This window comes from Struthio camelus, chromosome Z (genome assembly GCF_040807025.1).
Source record: "Struthio camelus isolate bStrCam1 chromosome Z, bStrCam1.hap1, whole genome shotgun sequence".
In the NCBI taxonomy this organism is placed as follows: Eukaryota; Metazoa; Chordata; class Aves; order Struthioniformes; family Struthionidae; genus Struthio; species Struthio camelus.
This window is the reverse complement of record NC_090982.1, coordinates 74,749,815-74,769,423: the sequence shown is the minus strand read 5'-3', so window position 1 is coordinate 74,769,423 and position 19,609 is coordinate 74,749,815. Positions and strand designations below refer to the sequence as shown.

Below are 19,609 nucleotides of genomic sequence, written 5' to 3'. Positions count from 1 at the left end.
AGATTATTGAAAGTCTGGTGAGATCATAAATCCTTTTTAAGATTGCTAAAATATGCATGTATTGCAAAGCCTATAGACAAGTATGCATCAAGTAGTGGCAAACTAAATAATACTGTGGTGAACTGTGCTATCACTTTTGTCCTTTTTACAGGGAAAAAAGTAGCAAAACAGGAAGACCTGAAAGAAATGGGTGATATTTCCTCAGGGATGAGTAGTTCCATCATGCAGCTATATCTCAAACAGGTCCTTGAGGCTTTCTTTCATACCCAGTCCAGTGTACGCCACTTTGCTCTAAATGTCATTGCACTGACGCTAAACCAGGGTCTCATCCATCCTGTTCAGGTATGATAGGTTTTTATGATGGGGATTCTTGTTGCGTAGATGTTCGGAAGCTTTTAGGCTGGCTAGATAAATTTCCAGATCATTGTTACAGTAATTTCTTCTTGTAGCAAGGTGCCTTTACAGAAAACAAATTTTCAATGTTGGTTTACGCTGATAAGCCAGTGAGATTCCAAACGCTGTTTTTTATTGCTTTTGCGTCAAGATCGAAAAGTCCAGCCAGAGCCTAAAGAGCACTTACAAATGGATATTGGAGCATGTTTTTTGTTGCAAGTTTAAATTTCAGGCATATGGTCAGCCTTTTTCTTCCCTTGATTCTCTAGACTGAAATTTGTCAGCTTACTACTTGGGCTTCCCCCAATCCCCGTGTCCTCCAAACAGTATGAAATTCCAGAGTCAGTGTCAGAACTCTTAAGCCATCCCCTCCACTATTCTTTGCTTATGTAATATTTTTATGATTATTTTTAATGCCCCAACTATTGTGCATGTTAAATTACACATGGTGGTTTTTTAAAAAATGCGATTTTTTGTAGTGTAAATGGACTTCCGAGTTTGAGAGAAATATGGCAATGCTGCCTGAAACCTTGTACAGCTTTTATCATTACTTATGTAATGCTTTCTCTTGTAACTTGTATTCTTTGCTCGCCAAAAAGTAGCGAAGTAGTAAGTTGCATAGAGTTTCATGTTCAAGTTCCTGCAGTAGTCAGACTATAACAAGAACAACATTATAATAGAAAGAAGGCAAAAGAGAGAGTGTGAGAGAGGTGGTACAATGATTCTGAATAATCATTTCATTTGTTTTTCAAGTGTGTGCCATACTTAATTGCTATGGGCACAGATCCAGAGCCCTCTATGCGAAACAAAGCTGACCAGCAGTTGGTGGAAATAGACAAAAAATATGCTGGTTTCATTCACGTAAGTAATTTTAATTTAAATTTTTACATAATACTGATTTTATGTTCTCTGATTTAACAGTTGAACATGCCTCCGCTGCAAAAAAAAAAGAATGTAAAGCGACAAATTACCTGTAGCCACAAGCAATTGTAAAGGAGATCGCAGCTGTCTCCCGTATTTGGAGATTTCTATAGTTAGATAGAAAAAGGTTATAATATATTTGAAGCATCTCGTCTAATCCAAAATTTCCTTTAAATTATAATTCACAGTAATGTTTCCTCACTGAACAGTAAATAAGAACAGATGTAGATATTGATGTGTTAGGTTCATTGTACCTACACAGACGTCTAATTCAGTAGAAGGCTAGCAGGTGAAATTTGCTATATAGGGAACTGGGATTTAAGATACAGTATAGGTGAGGAGATACCACACTGAACAAAAGTAAAGGCTGGTATGAGGAGAGTGGGATGTGCTGTCTAGCTGAGTTTCACTTGATACTGAAACTAGCACAGAAGCCCTGGAATAAGTAAAATCAGCTGGAAAATTTAAGCTATGTGCCAAAAACCTGAACTTCTGTTAGTCCTCTTGCCGTCTTACAGACTTAGTATTTTACTTTATTACGAGTTAGGTCAGGCGTACAAATTTGGTAAAATATCCTGGTGCAGGTGTGAACATTTCTGTATTCTTGAAAATAGTTTAAATTGGAATACTTAGCTGCACTGGGTAAACAGATTAACTGTGTATTTGTAATAAAGGATTTACAGTGAAGCTGTTTACAAGACATTATGATCTCTGCCAGAAATAATTTTTTAATCTGTTTGTCAACTCGAAAAATAATGTTACCTTAGTTCATGCTTGGAAGTTAAACTTCAGATGAACATACGCTTAGAAAGAAAAAAGCCAAAAAATGAGTTAGCAGTTTCTGTTGACAGGCAAAAACTATGGCATTCCGGGATCTGCCTTTTTTCATTTTCTACTGCAGAAATTATATTATTTTGTGTTTCAGCTTTTCTGTTTGGAAGCCACAGTTTAAATTAAAAATAAATACGTTTCTGTTACAGATGAAAGCAGTAGCTGGTATGAAGATGTCTTACCAGGTACAACAGGCAATTAATACCTGCCCAAAGGATCCTGTAAGAGGTTTTAGACACGATGAATCATCCAGTGCTTTGTGTTCACACCTGTACTCCATGATCCGAGGGAACCGTCAACACAGACGAGCCTTTCTAATTTCTTTACTCAACCTCTTTGATGATACTGCAGTAAGCATCACACTTCCTTCATCTTGAAAAGAATTAAAATACAGCATCACAGGCTCAAGTTCTCCTTTTAAAATATTTTTTGACATAATTATCAATAACTCTATTTCCTAAATATATTTTATTTTGTTTTGTAATATGAGGTTTAACCTATATGATAGAACACATTTGTTTACTTCTGCATAATTTCATAATTTTCCTATAGCCAGTTTGAATTTATCAGAGATTATATATATAAAAATATAAATATAATATGCATATATACTTATATAAAAATATATATATTGTGTATATATATTCAGCTCTGACTAAAGCTTACTCACGTCCATGTTGTTTAGGATGAAATTTGTGATAATATTTTTCCTGTAGACTGTTAGAACACGGGATAACTATAAATCTATAATATATTTGTATATATATTTTTATGTACACATCTAAAAAATGTTTTGTTTTTTTACCTTGCAGAAAACAGAGGTGAATATGCTCTTGTATATAGCAGACAATCTAGCCTGTTTTCCTTATCAAACACAGGAAGAGCCACTGTTTATAATGCATCATATAGACATTACACTGTCAGTCTCTGGTAGCAACCTGCTACAGTCATTTAAAGAGGTAAATGCATTTATATTTTAATGTATGTATAATGATGACAGTATAAGCTTTGTATAATTTGGTACAGTTCTATTATTGTGACAAGTAGTGTTATTTTGTAATCAGTAGTTTAAAAAAAGGAGGGGGGGGTGGGGGGGAGAAAACCAACCCTTTCTGTTCTGGCCTGAATATGATAACTATTAGTTACAATCTTTCCGTAGCTATCTGCTAATATTTAAAAAAGAACGAATAATTTTGAGATCTGAACAATAATTAATTGCATGCATTTGGAAGTAGATGATCCTAAAATCTTCATGAAATATTGATTTATTGTGGTTGTGTAATTTTAATAAATTTAGTTTGCTGTATAATTCCTTTTGCTGTCAAGTAGCTGAAGGCAGTTACATGTCTGTTGCCTGCGAGACATTAAATACCTTTTTTATTGCAAGAAAAGAGAACGCAATATTTCTTTTCTTAGGATAGCATTTAGGAACCTCACACATGGCGTAATATCTATTTTGGAGGTGTTATGTGGCCCTGTAACGCTATAAGACAAAGATCTGTGTTTCTCAAAGATTTTAATGTCTCCTTTAGCAGTAGAAAGTCCAAACTTTTAGAAAGCAAACTGGTTTCTGGAATTTTTGGTCAGACTGTAAGTACAGTTGGAGTTGAGGCTGCTCTGAATTCCCACTGCCCACCAAAGTCAGTTTTTATCTGCTAGAAGGAGACAGTACGTTCTTCAGACTGGGGCAATGTGTTGCTCTGAGCATTCAGCACAGTGAGGGTGAGATCCTGTTTGGGCCATCTTAGGTTCTGTGTTACGAAAAATCATAATACGTGCGATAATACTGCAGGTGTGAAATCCTGAGTAGTAGAACTGACTATTAGTGACACTGTGCCTGATCACGTGGGGTTTCTCCGGTCAGTAGTGTAAGTAATGTGGCAGAATTTTAACACAGAAACAAGCTTTGACGAGCCTGTACCAAAGTAGATATGGAAATATATATATAACATAAAAATTGAATTTCCAACTTGATTTATTGTACTCATCGCTCTAGTGCATTTTACTGGCATTGTGCTAAATTTTGTTAACAATCTAACTTGCCGGTGGAGTACTTTGTGTTTTTGTTCCCCTTGTCCTCTCCTTGCAAAAAGTGAGAGCTTTGGATCAAATCTGGGGAGGACTGACCATCTTTGTGCAATAAGTAATTTTAATCTTTGAATATCAAGTTATGAATTAATAACATTTTTCAGGGAGTTCTTTTTGATTTAAACCAATAAAGATTGTTGGAAAGATTTTTGAGAAAGGTACATGATGCTACTTATCCTAATTTTGGAATGCATGTTAACTTCTCTGTCTCACAGTCTATGGTGAAAGAAAGAAAAAAGGAAAGAAAGCCGTCGTCAGATGAGGAGACTGAGAGTGACAGTAACAGCGGTAGTGAGAGCGAAAGTGAGGAGGAAGCTTCCAAGCCTCGGAGGTTGCGGAAACGAGTAGACTCTGATTCAGACTCTGATGAAGAAAATGATATAAACGCTGTGATGAAATGTTTACCAGAAAATTCAGCTCCTTTAATTGAATTTGCAAATGTCTCCCAAGGCATATTATTACTTCTGATGCTGAAACAGCATTTAAAGAACCTCTGTGGATTCTCTGATAGGTAAGGGTAATTGGGTAATAGAAGGGCTATCAGACTGTAATCTAGTGAGTTGTTTGTAAGGATCAAATATGGAACAATGTTTAAAAGTCGTTGGTAACGAATTGTTTAAGCAATATGTTTGTTTAAGAGGAAAAAACAAATGTAGCAAGTTAAAGGTAGTGAAATAGAAATTCTGATTTAGGAAAAGCAGCGATTTCGTTTCCTATCAGGATATCTAATACGTACTGAAATGATAAAAATATAACTACTTTTCTTGAAGATTTTAAAAGTTTCTCCTAAAAAACTGCTTTAGGTTTTTCTTAAAAGCTCTTCCCTCTTTTTTTTTTTTTTTAAACAGTAAAATTCAGAAATATTCTCCGTCTGAATCTGCAAAAGTTTATGATAAAGCGATAAACAGGAAGACAGGAGTGCATTTCCATCCAAAACAAACTCTGGATTTTCTGCGGAGTGATATGGCTAATTCCAAGATCACTGAAGAAGTGAAGAGGAGTATAGTAAAACAATACCTAGATGTAAGTAAAGTAGCTCTGCAGAACACCTAAAACCTTTTCAACACGGTATAAACTTGATAATAGATAGTGATGAATTAGATGAACATTTCAGAATTTTGAGTTTCTGGTAATTTTATGTGATATTCTGGTCACTCACAGCTCCCTTTCAGGATGTGTAGCAGGGTTATCATTCAAAGTCTTGTAATAATTTGCAACACAATATGATTAATTTTAACTGAAAGATTTTCATCTTTATGAAGTATTTTCTAATTTCTGGTGTCCATCATTTATACCATTCCTGTGGACTTTGTCCGTTTTATGCCTGACTACTACCATTACAGGAACAGAGACTAGATCTAGTGCATTTACCTTTTCTTTTGGCAATTCTTTAAAGTATTGACTAGAGAAAACTTTTTAAACTATGGGAACACAGGAAGAAAACTTTAAGATACCTAGGCAGAATATGGGAGGAAAATAAAAAGTTTGTAGAACAAACAAAAAACACAGGCCATCCAACTTTGAAGTTGTCTACCATTTGTTGTATCCTGTTTCCTTATGTTTCTATTTAGGGTTTTGTTTTTTTTTTTTTAATACAAGGTGACGTAAATGTCTATTTTTAAAGTTATAATCTGGATTTTTTTTTTTTTCATAGTTCAAGCTCCTTATGGAACATTTGGATCCTGATGAAGAGGAAGAAGATGGAGAGGTGTCAGCTAGCACAAATGCTCGAAACAAAGCAATTACCTCGCTGCTTGGAGGAGGCAGCCCTAAAAACAATGCAGCTGAGACAGAGGACGATGAAAGTGATGGGGAGGATAGAGGAGGAGGCACTTCAGGGGTGAGGCGGAGGAGGAGTCAACGTATTTCGCAGCGTATTACGTAAAATGATTTTTATGTGCTTATAAATGTCAGTCTATTATATTAAATGTACACCAAGTAATGTAATCCACATGAAAGAAAGCATTTTGTAGATAGAGATTCTCTACTTAACCGTTTATACAACTTTTGTAGAAAGTTTAACAGAAAAGACAATAAAAAAAACAACCTAGAAAATGAGATTTATCCAGTATAAAAAGTTATTAATTTTCCTTTGGAATGTACTGTGTGTTATCCTTTTTATTGTTGCCAAGTTTTTATGTAGCTTTATGATTCATGTGTATATATAATTTTATATATCAATAAGAGATAAAGACACGGGTACAAATTAAGAGTATGTGGTTTTACAAGGATATGTTAACCCCTTGGCGCTGGCGGTCGCGGTGCGTCTCATTGCCGGCAATGGAATGTGTGCCGGGAAATCCCAACTCCCGGCGTCAAGGGATTAAAAGCAATAAAAGCAATAATTTCACTAAAGTTCTTTTGTGTAACACTTGGTCTTTTTTCCCCCCAATGTTTTAGTCATTGAGAAGGTCAAAACGAAATTCAGACTCTACGGAGTTGGCAGCACAGATGAATGAAAGTGTTGATGTCATGGATGTCATCGCTATTTGCTGTCCAAAGTACAAAGACCGACCACAAATTGCAAGAGTAGTACAGAAAACCAGCAATGGCTTCAGTGTTCAGTGGATGGCAGGCTCCTACAGTGGCTCCTGGACTGAGGCTAAGCGCCGTGATGGCCGCAAACTGGTGCCTTGGGTAGACACTATTAAAGAGTCAGACATTATTTACAAAAAAATTGCTCTAACGAGTGCTAATAAGCTGACTAATAAAGTGGTTCAGACTTTACGATCGCTGTATGCCGCCAAGGATGGAACTTCCAGCTAATGAATTTGTACATGCAGCCAAATTTACAGGAATTGAAATAACAGAAAAACTTGAAATATCAACTTTCTGGCAAAAAAAATCAGTTAAATGAAGAGTAAGAATGGAACCTGGGACGCAGGAAAAAAAGAAGGAAATGTTTGGTAAACATTTTTGTGGGAGCTTCCTTCGCTGTTGTGCAGCAGAAACTTCTCAGTTCATTTTTACTCCCACTGTATTATAGTTTAACAAAAAATTGTTTATATCTTGGAAAAAAAAACTTTCTGTTTAAAAAAAAAAATAAACAAGTGAATGTTGGAAATTAGTCTGTTAATGTTCTTAATAAAGTGTTCTTGGAGTTTAACCTAGCAGCGGATGGCTTTCTTTAGCTTAGCCCAGTTTCCAGGGAAGCATTGTTTTTTCCAGGCTGTAAAATGGCAGAATCTCCTGGATATATAATTTATTCTGTTGAGAAAAAAAAGAAAAAAGAAAAAAAAAAAAAAGAGCATGCAGTATCTATGACCTATCTGCAGGAGGAGTTTTTGTAAATGTAGATTTTGATGTATTAGGTCACCCTGAAATAATACAAGAAAAGGGATCCCCAGCAAATCTGGTGGAACGAATACTGCAATAAATTTTTTTACTTCTCTTTGTTACTTGTCTGTTTCCATTTGAATTTCTTATTGTAAAGATCTGTTTAAATCCATTTATATTATTTTGCAGTCTTTTATGTAAAATTTACTATATCAGTGGTTTTCAAAACAAGACATAAAATATTGTTTATACAGTTTGTATAGGCTGACTTCTGAATAATTGGTATCTTTTTATTTTTATCCCTGAAAGGGTGTAAACACAAGTTAACTCCAGGGTTTTATTGTATCCTGCAATATTTAGTATTAACTATATGATTTAGCACTGTGCCAAACACATTTTCAAGAGTACATTTTGATATAAAAGAAACTATAGTTTATTCCTTGTATGCTTCAATTTCTTTCTAATGCTGTCCAAATGGTAATTTATGATAGTTTAAATTTTGGGAAAGCTGAATGACTATTCTGCTTGGGCTAATCAGCCATGTATGCATTTCTCTGGGTTAATATATAGAGGTTTGTGTCAAAAGGAAATAGTTACCAGTATCTGAGGAGTGAATGGGTATGAATCTGGGTAATTAATGCTACATTCCTTCACAAATGAATTTTTTAAAAAATGTTTGTATATTAGACTATTTTTTTTACTAATTGAAAGATGTTTTCACATTTTATACATTGAAAAAATGCTATTGAAAGCTTTTGGAAGCATTTGCTTCAATTGTGTTGCCACAAGCCTTTCATAAGCAGTTCTTTCTAGATAGTAACAAAAGAAGCAGAACAGAAAAAATCTAAAACAGCTAAACTTTTTAGGGGAGTATTAAACCCTGCTGTGTTTTCAAATGTATTTATCTAAAACAGGTGTTCCTCAATAAGGAAATCTTTCTTTCTATTATGTTTATTTTCTTTTACAATTTTAATTTATGGTAGGATGCTGTTTTTATGAAACTAGCTTGCAGAGTTCTAATACGTGATTTGATTTGTGAGGAATAGTAACAGTATTCCAAAATATTCTCATGTACAGAAAAAATATTAAACTGAAATGATTAATAACTCCTCAGAATCTAGCTAGTAATTGTTCCTATGTGAAATGCCTTTTTGCTGTTTCACCACTGGAATATTTCTGAACAGAAATATTTTCCCACCTTTTTTCTTCACTGGTGATGTTGCTTTCTTCATTGTACAAAATGCCACATCTGGGGCTAAAACAGATATTGTTGAAGTAGGAATAAGCAGAAAAAAACAGACGTCATCCCTGCACTTCTGGATGCAGGACATTTTGTTGCAAACAATGAAATATTGCATATCCCAGGGGCCAGGAGCAGCTTTTATAGTGGGAATTCCGTACTTTGAGAATAGAGGGGGATTATGACATGTCACGTGTTATTCGTACAAAGCACTGAAAATATTTCACAAGTGAAGACTCCCACATGATAAAAACAAGAATTCCATATGGAGAGGCAGTTCAAAATGAAGTTGTTTTATTAGTCTGTTAGCCATTCCTGATGCTATTTATATTAAAGCATCGTATTTTTAATAGGTAATGCAAACATTTCCTTGTTCATAAACAAAACTGTTTCCTGGTCATATGGCTTTCCCAATAGCAAAGAGTTTTATTTCAGTTTGTTTGGTATTTATTAGAATAAAATATCAAAGAAATTATAATTAAACAACAAAAACCTGAGGTCTAAAGTTATCTCAGTTGAGAAGATTTGGACTATTACTGTATTGTGTGATATGCCAAAGGGCTGTTGACTAGAATATAATATAGACTTATAAAATTGATTATTGAATAAGATTCTTACTAGTTAGAGTTGAATTTTCCCCTTCTGTACTATCCCTAATTCATGGTAATACTTCGTTTTGTTTTGCCTATCACAAATGCTTTGCCTATCACATTTAAGTTACTTACTGTGAAGGAAAAAGGTAGCAGAGTTCATTTTTGGAAAACAAATTCCTAATAGCTATGTGTAATGAGGGTTTATGATTCTCAGCTATACGAAGCAGAATGCCTGAGGCTGCAATTGTAATCAGTACTTACTCTGAGAAGCACCTGAGCATTTACCAACGTAAACCACGTTCCTGGCAATAGCATATACCAAGATAAGTTTCTTTTTACCTAAAAAAGGAAAAAAAACATGCTGCAGTGCAGTAATTGATACAATAATAGAATTTTACTCCTTTGTTTTGACATAGCTTTGTAGTATTTTTTCACTGTATGGCTGTAGATTTTTACATACATAACTATAATGATTATTGATTTTTTTTTTTGTTAATTCTTACTATTTTCTCCCTTTGAATACATGTTCTGTACATGAAAACTTGTTGAGGTAACTTACATAACAAAGGGATGTTGTTAAGCTTTTAAAATTAACACTAGCCATATTGTACTTTTTAAGAAAACACAGATACTTCCACAATCTAAATAAATGAGATTGAGATGATTATTTTTAATCTTCCACCTCAGTATTGTAAAATTGCAGAATAATTTTTGAGTATTTTCATGATCTGCAGCTATGAAAGATCACAGTAGTTTTCTGACAAAACTTTAATTACAAATAAGTATTTTTTTAAATGATTCAGTAATGCCCTTTTGTATTTTTTGAGGTTCCCTATTTGCTTATATTAACTAATCTAACGTGTAAAGTTAGATGTGGGAAATATGTAGCATAAGTGTTTTAGTGAGGTGTGGCCATTAAAAAGCTATTTAAAATTTTAAAGTTTGAGTCGAACTTTAGCATTTGTTTTGATGTTGTGATGTCGCAAGTGAGAAAATTGTTAACGTGGAGTAATTGCATTGTGCTGAATATTAACTATAACATGAAACACATTGTAGCACTGAAATAGTATTTGTGGCGCACAACCACAAAAAGTTTGTAGTTGAGGCTGGCTCATCTGGTGCTGGCTAGACACCAGGATATTCTGCCTAAATGCAGGTGTTAATGTTCCGTATTAATGAATGGATCAATTCAATTGATCCTTTCCGTAAAGCTAAGCACTTACGTTTTAGCTTTGAGCCCCAGACGTGTATTCTTGGAGCCGAATCCAAACAAATACCTAATGCTTTTGTTTGTGGGCCCAACGCTCCTGAATCTTATAGACTAGAAATAGTGAGAGCTCAAGGCACAAGTGTTACATCCTAGTTTGCTTCCACTCACTGAAGAGCCACACTGTAATCATACAAGCATTTCCGTATCCCTCAGAGAAATTGTCATCTTATCGTTAAAGTACTGAGTTGTAATGGGTGAGTTTTTAATGTAAGTAGTAAGATTTTAGTTTTCCTGATCCTTGACTAAATATTAAAGTGTTATTGTTATATACAAAGAAATTCATAGTATTTTCATATTTCATTTATTTAAAATAAATGTTTCAAGAGTTCAGTTTGGACCCTTCCAAAGTGGAACTTGCAAGTTTTTATCCTAGAATGCGCATACACTCTTTTGTTTGGATCCCTTTCTCGTTGTGCTCATAAAACTGGCTCATGCCTGGGACTGCTGTAAGCCAGCTGAGGAATCTGTTCTTGGATTATTCTGAAAGAACTCTTGCCAGTCCGTGCTCGACCCGTCAGAATTTGTATATACAATATTACTAGTTTCTCCTTCGTTCAGATAGGCTCACCTATTTTTAGATTTCCCTTTATAGGAAATCCTTCCTTTCCAATAGCATCTATCAATAGCGTCTATGCAATCTTCAGGAACAGTTTTCATCAGCATACATGAAATTGCATACACTGTTTCCAGATCCTGAGTTGTGAAGTGTCTCATCCAGAAATCCTTCTCAAAGTGCACAGATTATATTGTTTTTGAAAACTAAAAGGAAATACAGATATGTATTTAGAGTCACCAAGAGGATCTGAAATCCTTAGCCTGTTTTCTTTGTATGTGGTGGGGTGAGCAGGGAAGGTTGGGGGAATTTTATTCTGATGTGGAGCATCATTAGTTTAGGCAACCAACTGCCATTATAGTGACTCTGTGTGTGGCATATATTTTAGCAACCATCTATCAGGCAAGGCAGTCTAGGACACTGGAGTTGTAAACGTATGCTACCAGTTAATTGGTTGCCCCAGTTACAGTTTGTGACACAAAGTGGCAAGTATTTCTTTAGTATTTTGGCAAGTATTGCAAGAAATGCTTTGATTTTGAAAGAGCTTTTCTCCGTAACTGCACTTAGCAAAGCTCTGTTGAAAGGCTCAGATTTTTGTTTTGAAAACAAGTATCCTGGGTTTAGCTACTGTTACAGCCTTTTGGCACCAAGACAGAAATTTAGTTGATTTTCCCCCTCCCCTCCAGGGGACTGACTGTCAAACAAGGTTATTACTTAGGTATTTGTAATGTAAAGCCTGCCTTTTGAAGTTGTAGCTCTGAGCAGTATTCTGGCTTGCATGGGGCATCTTGTCAACTGCTGGGTTTAGATGTTAAAAAAATTTAAAAAAAGTGCAGGGATGCACGCACACACACACACACATATCCAGCTTTTTTTAAAATCCGCTCATTTTCACTGCACTCTCATCTTTTTCTTCCCACAAAATAGTTTCGGAGTTTGTTTTACCTGCTCCTTGTTTGAAGTACTCCGTCCCGTTATAGAGGCCTACACAATGTATGCCAGTATGCTAGAAACATCCCAAGTCTGTTGCTTCAGTTAATTGGTTTTTGAGAAACCCTATAAGGGATCATCTGCTTCTTCCTAATGTTGCCTTCACAAGCACAAACCTGGGACTTGTGCTTTCCTGGGACAACAGTCTTGTTGCTGTCTATTTTTATTTGCTATCCAAAAGGACTGATTGGGGAAAAAAGAGTAATGCAGATAGTGGGTTTTTTTCTAAAATATAGATACATATGTAACAGCTGTTACACATTTTATAAAATTCTCAGTTTTGACCAGCTCAATAGCAAGCTGGAAAGCTCAATTTTTTTTTTTTGTTTTTTACTAAAACTTAATTTAGAATTGAAAGTTTGCCAAAATCACCATTTGTAGTATTTTGGTTAAACTTGTGCCCAGCTGTGAAACACAGATTTCTGGAAAGGCAGAAGTTTGTTCCTTAAATAATTTGTTCCTCCAAAAGTCTGTCTGCTGTGTTCTCAAAGTATCAGTTGTATTTTAAAACCAAATAACCACAAAGGAGGAGGAGGATTATTTCCTGAGTAACTGGAAAGCCACTTTCTTTTGAAGATATTGCTCTACTTGGAGAGGATTCCTTTTCTTCCCTTCATATAGAAATCCATGTGAACTGACTGGGGCAGAAGTTGTCACCAAGTGGGTGTTCAGCCTTCCTTCAGTCATCCATCCCAAATCTCAGTTTGTTTCCAGATCAACCACAGTTTGGGCATGTAGTCTTCCACACGCCTGCTTTCTCTTTGGACAATATTGATTATTATTGGATGCTCCATGGTTGCTGGAGTTTCCTATCTTCAATTTGACATGGTGGCTAAGAAAGGCACTCAAAATGCTGCTACTTTAAATGTCATATTAAGTATTCTTAGAAGGATGCAGCTAGTTGGTCAGCGCAAGGCACACGTGTCTCAAAAGATCCTTTTTAACTTTGTCTCTTCTAAACATACCTTCCTTTTTATTTGCTGTGTCTTTGTACGTTAGAAGAATGGGTGTTGGTTTGGGTTTTTTTTGTTTCGTTTGTTTATTTTGAGTTCAATAACATTCCTCTTGAGGCTCTGAGTTGGTGCCTTATCTCTTCTGCCTTACACAAAGCTGTGCAGTATGATTTCAAAAGCAAGTTCCAGGGATGTATTTATTGGTTGGATAGTAGCTATTAATAAATATTTATTCCTTTTTTTTTTTTTTTTTACAGATTTTTTCAAGTTTAGTGCAGACTTCAGTTTACATACATGTTCCAGTGCAAAAACAACTTCTCCAAACCTGTGTAAAATTCTTTTAAAGTAGTTTATCCTATGCCTAAACATGCTGTCTTCCATCTTCATGAGCATGATTTTGAGGAGCTAGGAAGCACAATAGGTACTTCCCTTTCCTTGTATGTTCCCCATAGATGACACCTTCTCTTTCTTTGCTGAGGCATTATTTTTGGAAATAAAACATATATGCAAGCCCCATATACCTTAGGCTGTCTTTTCACATAACTTGACATCTCTTCAGCAGTTTCTCAGTTAAGTATCTCAGCCAGAGCTCTGACAAAGACACAAACTTGTTCTGAAATGTAAAATACGGAGATAAACATCTAAAGACAATTGATGACAGGTTAAGTACCATTTTCTTTTTTATTCTTTGAGCTTCCTTAATAATTAAGATTTTACATTAAAGAATAACAATTACCAAAATACTTTTTTATTTATGTAGCTCTGTCTTTTATTTCCCATGGAAGGTGTGGAGTGTGTGTGTGGTTTTTTTTGGTTTTTTGTTTTTGTTTTACTTTCTGAGAAGTACTGACTAGACCTACTAAAGACTGAACTATTTTAAGATGTAGAATGGGTGAAAATAAAGTACAAAATATTACAGATAAGGAATTTTAATAGAGATGTATTTTAATACCTTTGGGCATTGTTTGTATCTTTGCTTTATCTTTATAGTATCTTTTCTTTTGGAAAAGAACTTGTTTTCACCTGTGAAAATACCATTGACTCTTGTCTCCCAATTGCTATGTTTCAGAGGAAAATGATTAATAAAGTATCAAAATATTCCAACTGGTAAAGCAAACAACCTGTTCTATATGTGTTAAACCTGCTTTCCTTGGCTTCACAAGGAGGAATAGGATACCTTGGACTTGCATCAGTCTGCTGTGTCTCAGTTGACTTGGAATCTGTTCTTGTTCTAGACAGATGTTATCTCACTCATCAGGAAGATGACTGTGGCCCCCTACCCTGAGGTGAGACTTTTAAAGGCAATTCTAAATTGCTTTTTTTTTTGTCAGCAGAGCATTGCATAAGGTGGTTGTATCTTGCTTCTCTAAATAACAGTAGCCCTTCCAAGGGCTACCAAGATGATTAGAGGGCTGGAGCATCTCTCCTATGAGGAAAGGCTGAGAGAGCTGGGCCTGTTCAGCCTGGAGAAGAGAAGATTGAGAGGCGATCTCATCAATGTGTACAAGTATCTGAAGGGGGAGTGTCAAGAGGATGAGGCCAGTCTCTTCTCCGTGGTGCCCAGCAACAGGACAAGAGGCAACGGGCACAAGCTGAACCACAGGAAGTTCCATCTGAACCTGAGGAAAAACTTCTTCACTGTGAGGGTGACAGAGCATTGGAACAGGTTGCCCAGAGAGGTGGTGGAGTCTCCTTCGCTGGAGATATTCAGAACCCATCTGGATGTGATCCTGGGCAATATGCTCTAGGTGACCCTGCTTGAGCAGGGAGGTTGGACGAGATGATCTCCAAAGGTCCCTTCCAACCTAAACGATTCTGTGATTCTGTGATTCCCTTCACACAAACTTCTGCACGCATTTAAAAGGCTGCTGATGCAGTTCCTGAGACATTCAGTGTTCCTAACTGGACATCTGCACGCTAGGAATACCAATATGGTGTAGTGCAAATACCAGTTTCCCTATACCAGGAGCTAAAATCAGCCAGTGCATGAAGTGTTTTAAAACAAGGAACCTTTTCTGTCAACAACATGGACAATGGAAGGAAGTTTTCAGATGAGTTTCAAGACTGACGTTACAGAAACCTGCACTCATCTTTCTGGAGAATAGCAGCGCTTACGATTTACATCCCTTTCTTCCTGTGGATTAAAAAGTACACTTCTAATTGAGATGTTCTTCTCTCAAAGTTGCTCAACCACCTGTGGAAATCCACAGATGGGGTAAAATGATTCAACTGCATTTTGCAGAAAAGAGCTTCTGTTCACAGCATCGTAACATTGGGTTGTTTTGCACCCAATAAAATAAAAATGACAAGTCACTACTATGAAAAGAACAAAACAACAAAAAATAAAGCTGTTCTCATTCCCTGTTTTATAACAAATACATTGAGCACAATGGATAAATTCATACATGGTTCTTAGGAGCATCTTTTTTTTTTTTCAGATCCCAATCAAGAAAGCTCCTTTTGCTGTCCTTGCTGAGCAGAGTAAAATACTGATCCTAATAGCATATTTCTCCCTCAACTGGTAATACCTGGTCTTTGGTCCTAGGATCCTGGCAGTTTACCATTAAGGGCACAACTTCAAGAAGTTGTAAAGCCATGAGGGGCTTTTATCTACAGCTCTTGTGGGTATGATGAGGGGTAAGTGACTATCAGCCAATACCTGGTTATCTGGAGAACTGCTGAAAGAGAAATTGCTATCTATCTATCTATCTCATGGGCATTAAATAACCGTTTTGTTTTTAATCTTCAGGGTAACTTAAGGGGAGGAGACTAATGCCCTGGTATTCCTTAGGGAAACAAGCAGCTGATTTGATAATCTATTGGATATTTCCCTTAGTAAGATCACTCTGAAGAAAGCAAAAATGAAAAGCAACAGAAACAACAAGCCAATGCCCAAGTTGTATGAAACCGTCTTGCCTCAGAGTCTACCTGGTAAGTAAGTAGAAGTCTGGTCAAACCCTTCCTTGTACGTTATGGCACCATGTATTGTACCTTGAGCAAAAGAAGACTTTGTTTAAGGGTGGTTTTGTTTCAAATCACTGTCAGCTTTACAGGAACTTTCCATTTATAGCCTTTCGTGCTAACAAACAAAGTGATCCTGAAACAGTTGGAATCATCAGCTGTTGAACTGCTGAAACTTTTCACCTTACATTAAGCTGATGAAAGGAAAGATGGGTTCTTTATTTTCTTGAGGCAACAGGACTTTTCATTACTTGGAAAGGACAGCTTTGCTTCCCTTCCCTTTGAAAACATTTAAAAACTCTTTGAAACAACATACAATGGCAAGGCAATACACTATCTATCTAAAGTATAAATTTCATGATAATTTAACAACAAATTGTAAAATAGGGCTCACCTGGATGTTTTGGGGATTTCTCAGAAATTGTGCGCGCGTGTGTGTGAGAGAGAGAGAGAGAGAGCGAGCGAGCGAGCGAGTGTGCGTGCGCACGCATGTGTCAGCATGTCATGCTTCTAACTGGAGTCACTGATGGTTATGATGTGATGGTGGTTAGGCATGGGTTATTAAATACAATATTTCTGTGCAAGTATTTCCAAATGTAGGTCCAGTTATTGCTGATCAGGATAATAACATTTTTTTAATGTTTAAAGTGGCTGAGGGGGAAATGTTTCCTTCCTAGGAGCACTAGCAAATGAGGAAACCACTCTAATAAGGAAACTTACTTTACATTCTGATTCTCTGTCTGTTCTTTCTGTGCTGAAAGAGCATTTCTATATTTGATGCGGAACAGAGCCGTACCTGTAAACAGAAGCAAGAAACAGGTAACTTCTAAGCTTTATTATGGGTGCATGTAATGCACCGCTTTCTTTCTTTTCAGACAAAAGATGGGGGATGGGACAGTCCATCATAGGAATAATTACGGCATATGGGTTACTGGAATTGCTTGTCATTTGCTCTTTTTTCCTTTGATCTATTGCATTTAATTTTATTTTGTATTTACTAACTAACTAACTTCCTCGTTGTTTTCTGAAGTTCCAGCTTCTGGAGTCTGGTGTTTGTTGAGACTCTTAAGCCTTCATTTGAAGGTGAGCATTCATTTCTCTTTGAGCTTTGTATGAGAGTCTTAAAAAGCTTTGCTTCTGAACCGCTCAAAAAATAATAAGGCAACTAAAATATAAAACACAACTAAAAGGCTTATCAATTTTTGGGAGTGGGGAATGGAAAGCTGACACGATCTCCTTATGCATGTCATTCTTGGTACTGATGATAATGTAATAACAGCCTCCGAGAGGTAGAGAGGCAAGAGGGACTGCCCTGTGTCAGATGGGGTTTGTAAATACATTTACAAATACATCTATATTTCAAATAGAAACCTTTACATAGACAGCAGAAAAAAAAATATTTTTTTCAATTTGTTTCTAAGAGAATGCCATGACTTCAGGAGTTGGACTCAAGGTTTTTGACCTATTTCATCCTGGTAGCAAACACTTGCTGGAGCTATTTCTTTATGTATTTTGTTTGAGTTGCCTTTGGAGAGTGGCAGTGTAGAAGGAAAGAGACTCTGCTCTGCTCAGAGAAAACCTACTGAAAAGTTTCATCTCTGGTCTTAAAAAGAGACATTGAAGAGTAAGAGAAAGTGCAACAGAACTTTTCTTGAGTCTGCGTGAGCAGCAGGATTAGGAGGTAGCTTCTGATGATCCCGTCCCTACACACGTAGGAGGGCTTTTTCACACTGCTTTGATTCTATAGGTAGAGCTTTGCCCAGGTACTTGCTTCCACCATGTCTCATGCAGAGTGGAAGGTTTGAATGTCATGGTTGGAAGGTCTTTCAACTGCTTCTCTGCCCTTGGTTTAATGATCTGGGATGCTGTAGGGGAAAAAAAGGCTAGAGGAAGGAGTGTCTTCTCCCCAGTTAGGTTGAAATTAATTAATTACTCATACACTTTTTTTTCCTTTAGCACTTGGCGATATCTGCCTTGAGGAAAGTGGGTGAACCACCTTATTCCTTCAACCCTTCTTATTTATTTCTTACTTTTTACAATACTTACTTACTTACTTTCATTTATACCTGCGAGTGCTGTATCATCCCAGACACTAAAGTACATATTAAGGAATAAGCTATGTATGTGAAGAGAGAATAGAATGGTCCTTCAAACATCAATACCCTTTTTTTTATAAACAGAATCTTGATTCCTCGTGTCTGCATCTTCCCCCTAAACTTATCTGAACATTTTCATCTTCAGATAGCTACTGGCAAGATCTATGAATTCTTCACAAACAACTTTAGGCATTGCAAAGCATTTTTTTAGGACCGCAGGTACATTATCTTGGTAACTTGTATAAAAGAAGTCATCTGCTATGGAACTACCATATTTGTTAGCCTCACTTATGGGGAGAGTGATTTCTGTTTTAATATGTTTGTGCAGCACAACCTATGCATTAACATCTAATGACTAATATTGTATTTAGCATCAGAAACAAAGGCTGGGTCTGATAGGGTTTCCCTTCCTACCATCATTGCTTGTGTAATTCATGAACCTTTTAGGAGACAGTTTAAGAGGAACCGTCTTGACCCTGATTTTTTTCTCTTCCTTTTCACAGCAGGCTCTGATCACATAGGGACTTTCATACTTTGCTTAACTAGAATTTTCCAGTTTTTCTCCACCAAGAACAGAAGTTACTTACTGATGCTGTCTTTGCTGGCATCCTGGAGAAAGGCATTTTGAGACTGTGAGTAGAAGTCACATTTTCATGCTTTGGGCTGACTCTTTTTAAAAGTAAAGTACTTGCTCTATTCATTTGGAGATGCTCACTCCTACTACTACTGGCTCAGTCTTGCTCTCTGGCCACTCTTGTGGGACAAATGCATGCAGCTCTGAGAGGACTGCTAAAATACACAGCCATTTTCGATCTCTGGGTATAGAGAAACTGGAAATTCTATCCTGATATGTCTGCAATCCCATTAAAGTCTTTCTCTGAAAAATATTTCTGGGTGTTTGCCAAGATGCAGCGTCACTCTGAAAAGGGTAAAAATTATTTTTGTAACTAACTATTACAATGTTGAGTGACAGCAATTAACCATATGAACTTAACACCCTTTCATCAAAAACTTAAATTTCTTCACTATAAGAATAAAAACAGCTGCTGTTGGGAAAGAGCCACCTGAACCTGCTCAGACTACTAAAATAGTTTGTGGCCTCTGAACATATTGGAAATTTTTCTACAAACATCTGGGGGCTGCTAGAAGAGCTCTGTCAAGACAGGATTATACAGAATGGATGAATAGTAATTTTTTTTTTTTTACCTCACTAAGTACTTAGTTCTTAGTGTCTTATACTTGTATCTGATTTTCCTGACAAAAGTCTGTATTTACTTTATTGCTGCTTGACTGTTTATACTTCTTCCAAACCTCAAACTGTCAAAATGTTAAAAACTTTTCTAAATTATTGCACAAGTAAGTTTTAGGGCAGTGGCACATACACAGTAACAGTGGAACACAGCTATAACAATGCTGTGTGTATGTAATCACTTTATGGTACAAA

At 36.2% G+C, this 19,609-nt stretch overlaps 1 protein-coding gene across 5 annotated transcripts in view; it reads left to right on the top strand.

The window, feature by feature from the left end:
• LOC138060842 (nipped-B-like protein) overlaps positions 1–7,297 on the top strand; it is a 153,874-nt gene extending 146,577 nt beyond the window's left edge. For 4 of the 5 annotated variants that reach the window (XM_068927022.1, XM_068927019.1, XM_068927021.1 and 1 more), the window contains 8 exons: positions 152–342; positions 1,147–1,254; positions 2,295–2,495; positions 2,958–3,104; positions 4,449–4,744; positions 5,082–5,256; positions 5,888–6,073; positions 6,634–7,297. In XM_068927022.1, the coding sequence (XP_068783123.1) occupies positions 152–342; positions 1,147–1,254; positions 2,295–2,495; positions 2,958–3,104; positions 4,449–4,744; positions 5,082–5,256; positions 5,888–6,073; positions 6,634–6,999 (1,670 nt within the window). In that variant the 3' untranslated portion in view covers positions 7,000–7,297. Of the gene's footprint in view, positions 1–151; positions 343–1,146; positions 1,255–2,294; positions 2,496–2,957; positions 3,105–4,448; positions 4,745–5,081; positions 5,257–5,887; positions 6,115–6,633 lie in introns of all 5 variants that reach the window. The other variant, XM_068927020.1, reaches the window with a different exon arrangement.
• The last annotated feature ends 12,312 nt before the right edge of the window (positions 7,298–19,609 follow it).